At 44.6% G+C, this 14,032-nt stretch overlaps 1 protein-coding gene across 2 annotated transcripts in view; it reads right to left on the bottom strand.

Moving 5' to 3' along the window:
- LOC138246226 (C-Jun-amino-terminal kinase-interacting protein 4-like) overlaps positions 1-14,032 on the bottom strand; it is a 545,850-nt gene that overhangs the window by 23,080 nt on the left and 508,738 nt on the right. For both annotated transcript variants that reach the window (XM_069200626.1, XM_069200625.1), the window contains exon 25: positions 12,828-12,941. In XM_069200626.1, coding sequence (XP_069056727.1) covers positions 12,828-12,941 — 114 coding nt within the window. The remainder of the gene's footprint in view (positions 1-12,827; positions 12,942-14,032) is intronic.

Raw genomic sequence — 14,032 nt, 5'->3', positions numbered from 1 at the left:
GTTTCATCGTCTGTTGCCACGGTAGGAGGAGAGACCAGACAAGTGTCAGGCAAAGTGTCTAGCCCACTGGTCTCCACCATTTCCTCGTACCACTTGTCCTCCTCATTTAAGGGATGCATAAGACTACTCAGACCCTTCCAATTCCACTCATTATCCAGGCCTATCAATAGTAAAAGGCACTGCCTTTTGCACAGAGAACACGGTCCAGGGTTGTGGGCGGAATCAGTTTCGGGCAATGCCCATCCGGTTCTGTGATGGTGTTGGGCATGAGGATGGGAATGGGGATGACACTGCTGGCACTAGAGTGGGTGTTGAGGTAGGTTCAGACTCGACAGCTCCGCTTTGGATGTAGCAAGGGATCTATATGGCCCGAATGGCACAGAGGGCAAACCAACCGGTGAGGATTCAGAACGGGGCCCCTCCCAAACCTGTGATGCCTGAATGCACTCCAGAGGGTCCGAGACACTAAAATACAAGGTGCATGGCCTCAAAGTTCTCTGACCTGGGCGTGGGTCGCTCCAGCTACCGGAAAATCAGCAAAGCGTTGAGAGCAGACATTGACCTATGCTCCGGCAAAGCATGAAGTCTGGAGTGCTGATGCTCACAGCCTCATCGGACGACTTTGAGGCACAAGTGAAGCTGAAGATCTCTTTGACTTCTCGGATTTTTTGAGCTTGTGGGACCTTCCAGATTTTGAGGTTTTGAACATAGTGGAGTCATCAGGCGGCGTGGTGCTTGAAGGCTCACTCAGTTGGCACCTTCAGGTGCATGGCACTGCATTGCTCACCGGTCTTGGAGCGGTGGTCACGCTCTAAGCACCTCAAACACACCAAGTGGGGCTTGTGGCAGGCTCCACATAGTGTCACGCCGCGCGCGTGTCTCGAGCCGAACATTCGGCTTGGCACGCAGCCACAAGACGCGCCGCGCCCCTAAACTATTCTGCATTCTCCAAGGCCGCAAATTTGGCATGGGGCCTCGTTTTCCTTTCCTTCACCGCACTTACAGACAGGTCTGACCCCCCCACTCACCTGTTCTTTTATTTTATTTTCTGCTTTTTTCTGGTTATCTGGTTGTGCCTTCCTTTATGTCTTTTCTCCCTTCCCATACCTCCCTTCTTTTCCCAACATTCCTTATTCCCTGCTCTCTATGGCTCCTAGTTCATTCTATTCTATGTATCTTTTCCCCATCTAAGATGGTGTCTTTGTACTTCCTGTCGGTTACTTCCTGTTTGTTGGTATTTAAGGGCTGTGATTCTTTCTCTCCTTGCGCTGCAACACTTTCTGTTTGGATGGTGTCTTCGCTCCTGTTTCTTTGCCTTCCTGTGCTGGTTCTCGTCGGTTCAGTGTATTTCCTGTATTTTTGCCTCTGTTGATTCCTGTTCTTTTGTTCCTGTTTCAGGAATCTATCTGTTTGGAGGTTTTTTCCCCTTTTCAGGTTTTTTTTTCCCCTCTGGCGCTATTTCTGAAGGGCACGGTCTGTTCTTGGCGTTTCCATTGCCTACAGCACCGTGGCTACCAGAAAGAGTCGCACCTACCTGGGCCAAGGCCGAACATTGAAGACCAACGCCACTCGATCTGCGGAATCCAGGTGTAAGCAGCACGTGAGTCATGACAGATTACAGCGCCGAATTCTCCTGACGTCATCTAACACCATGGATGATACAGTGGCGGATGCTGCAGATCCGGATCAATCTCTTCTGGCAACTATTCAGCAACAGGCTCAGGAACTGCAACAATTACGCAATGAGAATGCTGCTTTACGACAGGCTTTGGCTTTCCGCAGTGGCGATGTTCCGACTGTCTCCACCTCTACTCCTCGTTTCTCCGTGAACCAACTAAACTGCGTGAATTCCTCGATGCATTAACTGTGTATTTTGCCTTCCGACCTACCCAATTCTCCCACGACAGGACAAAGGTGGGATATCTTATCAGTGCGTTATCCGGTCCTGCCTTGGCCTGGGCAACCCCGATGGTATCATCCAATGACCCGGTATTGTCAGACTATGCCGCCTTCGTGAATCGGTTTAAACAAATGTTTAGTTGTCCAGGATTGGAAGCCTCTGCGGAAAAAGCCTTATGTGACATCCAACAAGGCTCACAAGATGTCCTTAAATATATTACTCGCTTTCGACAGCTAGCGGCAGAGACCACCTGGGTGGAACGAACTCTGGTGACTTTATTCCCTAGAGGACTTAAAGAAGAAATAAAAGATGAGTTAGTACACTTCACCCGAGTTGAAGATCTTCGTGGTCTGATGGCTCAAGTACTTTCCATCGAATACTGTCTCCAAGAACGACGATCGGAGAAGAGAAAGAGTAGAGGATCTTCCCAGCCAAGCACTTCACGGGTTTTTCTGCATCGTTCCGAGGAACCTCGTCCTCCCGCCAGAGACAGAGGGTGAACCTATGCAGGTGGATACCACTTGAGACCCACTTTCCGTTAGCGAGCAGGAAGACAGACGTAAGAAAGGATTGTGCCTGTATTGTGGTGCTGCGGGCCACATGCTTCGTACCTGCCCCGTTTGTCCTCAAAGGCCATCGGGAAACGCACTTCCCGGCTTCTGTAAGAAGGGAGGGGACGGGATCATCGGCTATAAATTCCATCAGTTCATTCAAGGACAATACCACGACTTTGTTCATGTTACCTGTGATGTTACAGCTACCTGGCGGCCGTCAAGAAAGAACAATGGCCTTACTTGATTGTGGTGCTAGTGGCATATACATGGATAAGACTTGGGCCACTACTCAACAAATACCAACACGACCCAAAGAAATTCCAGAACAAGTGCACACAGTGGATGGATCCTTAATATCCTCTGGTCCAGTTGATACTACCACCCTGACACTAAGTTTATAATTTGGTAACCACCAAGAACACATCTCCTTTGATCTCATATCATTCCCCAACCATACTATCATTTTAGGAATTCCGTGGTTCATAAGACATAACCCTTATGTGAATTGGGAAACCCAGACTATTTCCTTGTCCTCACAGTTTTGTCATGAGAACTGCTTTGCTTCAGACACATATTGGTCACCTAAAAGATTGATGCCTACTGAAACTACTACCGGATGTTCCATCAATACAGTCCAAGGATTCCCTGAACACTATTTAGAATTTCAAGATGTGTTCCAAAAACCATACAGACCTGTGTTACCCCCACATAGAGATTACGATTGTACTATTCCCTTGGAACCTGGAACTGTTGTTCCCTTTGGGAGGATGTATTCACTCACAGAACCCGAAAGGAAAGTTCTAAAGGAGTATCTGGAAGAAAACGTACAGAGCGGTCTTATTGTACCATCGTCCTCTCCAGCAGGGGCTCCCCTCTTTTTTGGCACTCAAGAAGACGAAGGCTCTTCGTCCTTGCCTGGATTTTCGAGGCCTAAATAAGACAACTATAAAAGACCGTTATCCTTTGCCCCTCATCAAGGATATATTAGAGGCAGTCAGAGGGGCTCAACGATTTACCAAACTGGATCTACGGGGAGCCTACCACCTTTTAAGTATTAAAGAAGGAGAGGAGTGGAAGACAGCTTTCAGGACCCCATTTGGTCACTATGAGTACAGAGTTATGCCTTTTGGTCTTACTAATGCCCCCTCCATTTTCCAAAGATTTATGGACTCTGTTTTTTCTGATCTTTTGAATCAAACGGTTGTCATCTACTTAGACGATATTCTTTATTCTAGACGTCCTGAATTGCATCCCTCTCACGTGAAACAAGTAGTCCAAAGACTCCGGGAACATCAACTATCTAGTAAACCAGAAAAGTGTGAGTTTGACAAGACTGAAGTCAAATATCTGGGTTATCATTTAAGTCCCACTGGCATAGCTATGGACCAAGAAAAGGTACAAGCCATCCTAGAATGGGCTTCTCCTTCTTCTATTAAGGAAACACAATGTTTTCTAGGATTAGCTAATTTTTATCGGCAGTTTATCTTAGACTTTGCAAAACAAACCAGCCACATAACTCAAACATTAAAGAAGGAAAATTTAAAGAAAGATTTTGTTTGGACTAGGGCAGCTGAAACAGCTTTTCAAGGTCTTAAGAAGGCTTTCACTCAAGCTCCTATATTGAGACACCCAGATACTAACAAACAATTTATTGTTGTTACCGATGCTTCCGAAAGAGCCATCGGAGCTGTCTTACTCCAACAACAAGAAGATGACGGTCTTGAACATCGTGTTTTCTATTTGTCCCATGTACTCTCTGCGTCGGAACAACATTACTCAGTACTAGAAAGGGAGTTATTAGCTTTGAAAACAGCCTGCCTAGAGTGGAGACAGTTTGTTATGGGATCCAAGGAGCCTTTCGAGGTGAGAACAGACCATCGTAATCTGCAATGTTTACGCAATTTTTTATGCCAGAATAGTCGTCAGGCTCGTTGGGCCTTTTTCTTCAGTCAGTATGATTTTTACGTCACCTATATTCCTGGATCCCAAAACATTCTGGCTGATGCTCTGTCTCGCCGTTATCCAGATTGTACTCCTACCCCATCACAGTATCTACTTGAGCCTAGTAAGATCATTGGAGTAGCTCAGTCTTTCCTGGATGAGGTACAACTGGACTATTCCAACCTCTCTGATCAAGAATTAGAGAAATTAAACCCACTTATATGTAAAAGGCAAGGATATTATTATCAGAACCCGTTGTTCCTCCCTACTAATGGAGTAAGAGAAAAAGCACTACAAATGTGCCATGATTCGCCGGTTGCAGGTCATAGAGGCATCAAGGCCACACAAGAACTTCTCTCGCAATCTTTCTGGTGGCCTACCTGGAAGTCGGATGTCGAAAGATATGTTCAGGCTTGGCCCATATGTGCTCAAGTAAAGATTCCCCGTACCAGACCTGCAGGATTACTACAACCATTACCTGTTCCACCAGCTCCCTGGCACACCATTTCTACTGATTTCATGTGTTCGCTCCCTCCATCAGCAGGAAACCGGGTTATCATGTCCACAATAGATTCCTTTACTAAGATGGCTCACTTCACTGCCCTGAAAAAGTTACCTACGTCCCAAGAACCAAGTCAGATATTTATCCATCATATTTTCCGTCTCCATGGACTTCCACATAACATTGTATCTGACAGAGGACCTCAGTACATCTCCCGGTTTTGGAAACATTTTTGTAGGACACTGAATATCAATATAGCATTATCATCGGGTTTCCATCCTCAAACCAATGGACAGACTGAGTGTCTTAACCAAGGATTAGAGCAGTACCTTTGCTGTTTTTGTAATTCTACCCAGAGCAACTGGAACACTTACCTTCCTATCGCTGAATTCTCCTACAATAATACTGTCCATAGTGCCTCCAAGGTCACTCCTCTTTTCTGTTCTTATGGCTATCATGCTACCTTTTTTCCTACTACTCCTCAGTCTACCTCTGCTTTGCCTGCTGTTACTTCTTTTTCCAGACGACTTCTACAGATCCATAGATTGATTCGATCTAACTTGTTGAACACCAAGAGATATATGAAGAAAATAGCAGAAAAGAAACGTAGAGACGTTCCAGACTATCACCTTCATGATAAAGTCTGGCTTTCATCAAAATTCTTGCCTTTACGCCTTTCTCAGAATAAGTTCACACCCCATTACTACGGTCCTTTCCGTATCCTTCAGCTGATTAATCCTGTCACTGTCCGTCTTCACTTGCCTCGTAACTGGAAAATTCATCCGGTCTTTCATGTTTCCCAGCTCAAACCTTACGTACCTGATCCTTACTCTCGTCAGTTTCCTTGTCCTCCTGTGTTAGTGGATGATGTACCTGAATATGAGGTACAAGAAATTTGTGACTCTCGTATCTTTCACAAACGTCTTCAGTATCTGATTCATTGGAAGGGCTATCCTCTCAGTGAATGCTCTTGGGGAGATGCATCTTCTGTGCACGCACCTCTTCTGATTCGCCATTTTCACCGCTTGTTTCCTCACAAACCTGGACCTTCGGGGGGTGGGGGGGACCTACTGTCACGCCGCCGTGCACGTCTCGAGCCGAACACTCGGCTCGGGACGCGGCCACAAGACGTGCTGCGCCCCTAAACTATTCTGCATTCTCAGAGGCCACAAATGTGGCATGGGGCCTCGTTTTCCTTTCCTTCACCGCGCTTACAGGCAGGTCTGACCCCCCCCCCCCCCCCCACTCACCTGTTCTTTTCTTTTCTTCTCTGCTTTTTCTGGTTATCTGGTTGTGCCTTCCTTTATGTCTTTTCTCCCTTCCCATATCTCCCTTCTTTTCCCAACATTCCTTGTTCCCTGCTCTCTATGGCTCCTAGTTCATTCTATGTATCTTTTCCCTATCTAAGATGGTGTCCTTGTACTTCCTGTCGGTCGCTTCCTGTTTGTTGGTATTTAAGGCCTGTGATTCCTTCTCTCCTTGCGCTGCAACACTTTCTGTTTGGATGGTGTCTTCGCTCCTGTTTCTTTGCCTTCCTGTGCTGGCTCTCGTCGGTTCAGTTTATTTCCTGTATTTTTGCCTCTGTTGATTCCTGTTCTTTTGTTCCTGTTTCAGGAATCTATCTGTTTGGAGGTTTTTTCCCCTTTTCAGGTTTTTTTTCCCCTCTGGTGCTATTTCTGAAGGGCACGGTCTGTTCTTGGCGTTTCCATTGCCTACAGCACCGTGCCTACCAGAAAGAGTCACCCCTACCTGGGCCAAGGCCGAACATTCAAGACCAACGCCACGCGATCTGCTGATTTGAGGTGTAAGCAGCACGTGAGTCGTGACACATAGTTTGAAACAAGCTGGTTTCTTGGGTGAAATTCCTCGCACCAGGATAGAAAAAAAATCTCAAAGGAGTCACCAAAAAGTTTTAAAAAGCCTGGCAAAAACGACTGAGTACCGCACATCTCAGCACTATCTGGCACGGAAATGAAAAAAGCGACATTAGTGCAAATTCCATCTTTGCTACACTTTAGAAAGCCACAAAAGGGCTGGCTCTTGGGGAACTAGTGCTCTTTGGTTCAACCCTGGCTCCTTGTTTTTTGGCTACCCTATTGATGTGTTGATTCTTTCTTGGTTAGTGTGAGAACACCCTCTAGGATAATCATTGCGCTCTACAAATGAATTAACATACCATAACTGTACATAAAGAGTGCTTTGCCTTTTGCTACATGCAGCAAATATCTTACAAAGAGATTTTTTCTCTTTCTCAGACACATTTGTTATAGAATGAGTAACATTGAATGATGCTAAAGTGAACTATTTCTAAGTGAAAATCCAGTGAATTGCTCATAAACAGCCTGAGTTGGTGAGAATGAATATTAGAGCAGGACTCAGGTTCTTAAGCTTTTGACTATTGTGGATCCCACTGAATCATCACTGGATGCCAGGGCCATTTCTACTATTTGCACCTATTGGACTTTTTTGCTTATGCAGGGTCATCCCTAATCTTTTTACCTCCTGCCTCCTTATTTTTTCTGGCCTGTTGCTGTTGGGTTTTGAACTCTGAGCACTTTACCAATGCTAAAGTGCATTTGCTCTCTGGGTAAATTGTATTGTTGATTAATTTATCTATGATTGGCATATTTGATGTACTAATAAGTCCCTAGTAAAGTGCACTAGAGGTGCCAGGGCCTGTAAATCAAATTCTACTAGTGGGCCTGCAGCACTGGTTGTGCCGCCCACATAAGTAGCTCTATAATCATGTCTCAGACCTGCCATTGCAGTGTCTGTGTGTTCAGTTTTAACTGTAAATTCGACTTGGCAAGTGTACCAACTTGCCAGGCCTAAACCTTCCCTTTTCTTACATGTCAGACACCCCTAAGGTAGGCCATAGGTAGCCCCAAGGGCAGGGTGCAGTGTATGGTTAAGGTAGGACATATAGTAATGTGTTTTATATGTCCTGACAGTGAAATATTGCTAAATTCGTTTTTCACTGTTGCAAGGCCTGTCCCTCTCATAGGTTAACATGGGGGCTACCTTTAAATCTGATTAAAGTGTAGATTCAGTTTAGGAGCGGATGGGCATGTGGAGTTTGGGGTCTCTGAGCTCACAATTTAAAAATACATATTTTAGTAAAGTTGATTTTAAGATTGTGTGTTTGAAAATGCTACTTTTAAAAAGTGAGCATTTTCTTGCTTAGACCGCTTCTGTGACTCTGCCTGTTTGTGGATTCCCTGTCTGGGTCAGTTTGACAGTTGGGCTGGTTGCACCTCACACTAGACGGTGACATAAAGGGAGCTGGGGTGTAGTCTGCATTTCCTGATGAGCCATCTGTGCTAGGAGGGAGGGGAGGAGTGGTCACTTACATCTGAAAGGGCTGTGCCTGTCCTCACACAATGCAGTCTCCGACCCTCTGGTGAGTGTCTGGGGCCTGGCCTGTGAAAGGCAGGATTTCACATTCAAAAGAGACTTTACTTTCAAAGTAGGCCTACTTCAAAGGAGAAATTGGGTATAAGAAGGGCACCCAAAACCACAGACTTTAGATCACTCCTGGACATCAAGAGGAACCTCTGCCTGGAGAAGAGCTGAGGAGAAGTGCTGCCCTGCCTGTGACTGTGCTTCGTGGAGCTATTGTGCAGTTGCTGCTTCTGTCAGAGTAAGAGGGCAAAGACTGGACTTTGTGTGCCTTCCATCTTGTGAAGAAATCTCCAAGGGCTTGATTTAGAGCTTGCCTCCTGTTGTTTGAAGTCTCAGGGACAGCAAAGACTTCTCTCTGCCAGCAACTGGAGTCTCTGAAGAGACTCCTGCTCTGACAAGTGGTGCCCTATCCAGTCCCTTTCGCCCTTGAAAGGAAAGCTGGTGGAAATCCAAGAAAATTGACTTCGGACGACTTCGGACCGACGCAGCTGCTGAATCCAGTGACGCTGCCTGCAACAGACTCCATGATCTTCGCTGGAACGCGACGACCTTCGCAGGCCCGATGCTGCTGCAGCCCCGCAGAAGTCCGCAACTCCGTGGAAGTCGCCGCACCACGTCGTGACCGACGCTGCTCGAAGTGCACGGATTAAACTTTTCGCAGAGATGCCGTGACCCCGACTTCGCGCATCAACTTGTTTTCACTCTTCACCAAAGGTACTGTACTTGGGGGTCTACACGACCCCGTGTCCGGCGCCACTGGTGTCGGCTTGTTGGGAACGACGCTGTGTTAACACCTCATCAAACCATTTTGTGTTTGTAAGTGCTATTTTTGAGTTTCATTTGAAAAATTCATAACTTGACTTGTGTATGTTGGATTTTTGTTGTTTTGGTCTTGTACTGTTTAGATAAATATTTCCTATCTTGCTAAACTGGTGTTGTGTCATTTTGTAGTGTTTTCAGTAAGTTATTGTGTGTGCTGGTACAAATACTTTACACCTAGCACTCTGAAGTTAAGCCTACTGCTCTGCTAAGCTACCAAGGGGGAAAGCAGGGGTTAGCTGAGGGTGATTCTCTTTTACCCTGACTGGTGTGAGAGTCCCTGCTTGAACAGGGGGTAACCTGACTGTCAACCAAAGACCCCATTTCTAACAGAACCTCTACAATAAAAAACAAAAAACTGACAAACAAGTCCACATTGTATGAACTCAGCACATCTACTTTCCTCAACAACTGCACATCTAAATATGAGTAGGACTACATATTGGTATGCAACACAGAACGTATTCACAGATCAACAGATAATCCTGTGAAATCACAGCTCTCAGCAGAAGTGGTGGAACAGAATTAGTAACTGGATTGATCCTGGCCTCGGAGAGACACAGGATAGTTGCCAAGCTTGGTATAGAGAAAGCTGAAGGCCATGCAGTCTTTGTATCAAAAGGTGACAAAGACAGTGATCGTATAAAGGCTAGAAGTTCAAGTGCATATTATGTCTGAGCAAATACAGGCTACTGTTGAAAGAAAGAAAATATGCAGTCTGGAAAAGTCTTTTGGGCAGAGAGAGTGTGTGAGAGTGAGAGAAAGAAAGTGTGTCTGTGTGTGTATATATATGCACTTAGAGAAGAAGAAGTCTAAGTGTGCAGATGTATATGATTTTCTAGAAAACAGTAAACAATTTTAAAGTGTTTTAGTCAGAAGCTGACTGCTAGTTCAAGTTGGAATATGTTTGAAAGTAAACACTGACTGTGCGGATTCACATATTGCTAGCTTGAACTAGCAGTTAGCCTATGACAGAAATTTAAAATGTTTATGCTTATTTTTTAAACAGATCTTCGCTGATTGTATTAATACATACATTGGAAGCATTTGGGTAGCAATACAGTAGACCTAAAGTCTACTTGATAAGCTATTATTCTTGTAGAAGGAACCACCTTTCTACAGTCATTTAGTTCAAAATGCTTTTTATTACTGAGAGAAAATAATGGTTAAAGGACATAAGGGTCTGCCAACTCCTGAATAGGTGCAGTGGACCGTAGGGACCAATGCTCCTGAAGGCTCTTCACACAAGTGTGTGGTGGAAAAATCTCGTAGTTGGAACTTTGGAGGAGGGGGAAGGCAGTCTCTGCCACTCGATCTCATTGCCCTCAGTTATAAATAGGCTATGTGTCTTTCTGATGTTAATTAATACAATAGAAGGACTACTATTCAGTCCTCATATACCAAGGGTTTCCAGCCTGACGACAAGCCATATTCATGCATGTCAACCTATGAGAGATCTAGTGGTGGGGAAACAGTATTCACAGCCTTAAGTCTGTGAGTGATTTACTCGCTGAATGGAGAACACAATCAGCTATAAGCGGTCACAGAAATAACAGAGATTTCATGATGGATGTGTCACAAGACTCCTGCCCTTCTAACAGGGCTAGTGTTCTGCTTAAAGAGAATCAGTTTTGCAAAGTAAGCACAGCAAGTATGTAGATCACATAATTGAAAAAACTTGCTTTTAATTATTGCCCTCTCTGGACAAAACAGCCACTCATAGGATTTATAGCCATAATGGAAACTTGCATGGCTGGCCCACTCACTGATCCATTTGCAGAACCCTCAGCACTTCATTTCCTGCAAGTTCTGGGATAATTGAGAGATGACCTGCAAGTTGGTCAGGCTGGGAGTAATGCTCACCTATCCACCTCCTGGGAACCCTCTTCATTTTTGTCTCACACCAGGGTGGCCCTAACTAGGACTGAGCACTCCATGGACACGCCACCATCTCCTTTCCCTAGCATGGCCTGTTACAGGGATACACCCTACCTCAACAAAAAATACCCACCTGTGCAGTCTCTCTCCTAACTTTTCAACTGCTTGATTCTGACAACATTTTGGCCCATGCAGACTTGGGTGATACCGACCCATTCACCACCTGGCTAAATACCCCAACATCATATCCTGTTCAAGCAGAACATCTTACCACCCTTCCTTCAGTCCTCCTACTGTCACTAGTCCATGTACAGAACTGTCACTCAGGCAGCTAACAAGAAGCATGCACCCAGATCACATCCACATTATTATAATTATGTAAGCACCACTGCCCTACTCCCTGTGTTCACTCAGTTGTAGGGAAGAACACCTGCACTGTCATGTTGTAGTACACAGAATTCCAGTGAGTTCTCAACAACTGTTAGTACCAAAGTGCTCAGTGTATGACACTGACTGCTGTACTTACATATCAAAATCAACTAGTCATATCAGCTTGAACAAAACATTGTAGGGGACTCGCCAAGTACATGGTGCTGACAATTACGGGAGGGTATCATGCATTACTTTATGATTCTATTATTTCATGAATAAACAGACTGAGTAGAGATGACAGGGCATGCAAAGCATGTGCATTCATATTAAGATTAATTCTAAAAAACGTATTTGCAAAATAATTGTGGCAACTACGTATAGCTATGGAGAAGCTTGAATAGAGCATGTTACTTGAAGCCTGCCAAAAGGGTCTGCAAAAACGCTGCAGTTCTGAGAAAGTACAGAATAGAGACGGATAAGAAGGTCAAAGGGACAGATTAGACGGGCAATAAGAATTACAAAGAAACTAGTTGCTTTGTACTGCGTTGGCCAGAGACAAGAAAAGGGACATAGGAAAGGGGTGGCAGTAGAGGTAGGGGATTATGCCGAGATGTAGTGAAGAAATAGTTGCCAAAGCATGAACCAGATGACTGCAATGCTTGTGATCCCCAGAGTAGACTTAATTAGGATGTTGCAGTTGACTGCATCAAAGGAAGGAGTACAGAGGAGAGGTAGTTGCAGAGAATCCTACACCTGTTTGAGAGCAGTCTAAGGTCCCGGTATGAGTTGGTAGGTCAGTGGGTAATTATGTGTGGGTAGGAAAACAGCCCAGTGCTCGCCCTTCCATAGAGATACAGATAAAGTGAGCATCTGTACTTTTCATGGATGAGGAAATAATGTAGGATCAAGAGTTGGCACTTGGAGCTCCCCTCAAAAAATGGGGAATTAGAGAGGGAATCAGGAATATCAGGCCAAATTCATGTGGTCATTCCACATTTATCCCTGGTATTTTACCAGGACATTTTACCTTTAGCCATTCATAAAGAGAACCTAAAGGTAGTACAATATGTGAAAGCTTAACTACAAGAAGTAAGCAGGTTATATTTTATGATTCGAGGGTAGGTCTGTTTAATGATAAGTCTAGTACATATTTCAAGACCGCAGTGGAAAACATTTTAGACTCAGATGAGGTCTTAATGTCGAACAATTTGAAGTCAGAAAGAAACATGTTTTTCCTTGGTAATACGTTTTGACTTTTAGGTTATGGTTCTTTGGATTACATTAATTCTGGTTTTACAACTACTGCACGAAGTCAAGCTAATAAAAAAAGCACATAGAAATAAGAATTCTGAAACTACAAAAAGGTCAACATATTTAAAATACTGTCACTACAAGACAACTATTGAGGTGAACCCTTATGGAATGAGGAATGTAGATAGCAAATATTAGTGACACTCACCACCTGAGAATGGGATAGAGACAACAATTCCGTTTGTGGTACCAATCCAGAGGCGGTCACAGAATGTTGCCAGTGCAGAGATTTGCACAAAAGAAAAACCTAAATTGTTGGAGCCTGTGGGAGAGATAAAGATACCATTTAAAAACAGGCTGTTTTCAGTAGCAAATTTCACAAGCAAAACAACTTCTGAAAACCAATAACCCTACTAGTCTACATCTGACCTGGAGGAATTCAGTAGAGAAACAGCAGTTAACACTTTCAGTTGGGGCCAAAAAAGTAAGCAGAATACTGAAACCTGTTCGCACAAAAGGCAAGAAATGAGCCAAACATTGACAACAATGAGACCAACGATAAAAAGAAAATGCCTGCTTCAACAACAGACAAAAACGGTTCATCAAATAGAACCAACTTTAACGAGACAAAGGCCAACACTGTTGCTCCTTTGGGACATCTCACAAAACTAGCACCATCACCATTACACATATAGTGTATGGAGGTGTTGTAATCTTTCAACAACAACTCATTTTTCCTCATTGTTTGTTGGAGAACAATGATCACCCTGTGCTTCACCAGATTTGTGTGAAACTACCTTCCTTCTTGTATAACCAGGGCTCATAGCCATATTATTCATGAAAACACCCAAACTATTAGATTTTCACCCATAACAACCCAGGATTGGCAATCGGACAGAAGACATCAATCAGGAGGTTCTTGTAGAGCGTAAGCTCGTCCCCGTGGTGGGATCTCCAGGCACTGGTGTGATGCTGTGGGTCTTACACGGCTGGTGGAGGTAGTGGTTGAAGAGCCAGGTCTTGAACAGTTTTCTCAAGTCCTTCTTGGAGGGGGATATGCAAGGGTGGAGGGAGAGGTGATTTCAGGATTTGGCAGCGAGGTGAGAAAAGGAACATTCTTCAAAGCATTTGAAGCAGATGCAGGGACGTGAGCCTGGGTGAGGGTGGCTGAGCGGAGTTCTCTGGTCGGTCTGTGGAATGTGAGGCGGTTTTTTATATAGATGGGTCTGGCGTTGTAGAGGGCTTTGTAGGCAGGCATGAGGAATTTGAAGAAGCATCTCTGCTGTACGGGGAGACAATGGAGGGTTCTGAGGTGGAGAACAATGCTGGTTTTTCTGGATGATCTGGAGACGGTTCAAGAGCTGCTTTGTGGTTCCGGAGTAGAGCGTGTTGCCGTAGTAGAGGTGCCTGTAG

The sequence above is a fragment of the Pleurodeles waltl genome, chromosome 7, assembly GCF_031143425.1.
Source record: "Pleurodeles waltl isolate 20211129_DDA chromosome 7, aPleWal1.hap1.20221129, whole genome shotgun sequence".
NCBI classification, from domain to species: domain Eukaryota; kingdom Metazoa; phylum Chordata; class Amphibia; order Caudata; family Salamandridae; genus Pleurodeles; species Pleurodeles waltl.
The sequence above is the reverse complement of the archived record's forward strand: the minus strand, read 5'-3'. Positions and strand labels throughout refer to the sequence as shown.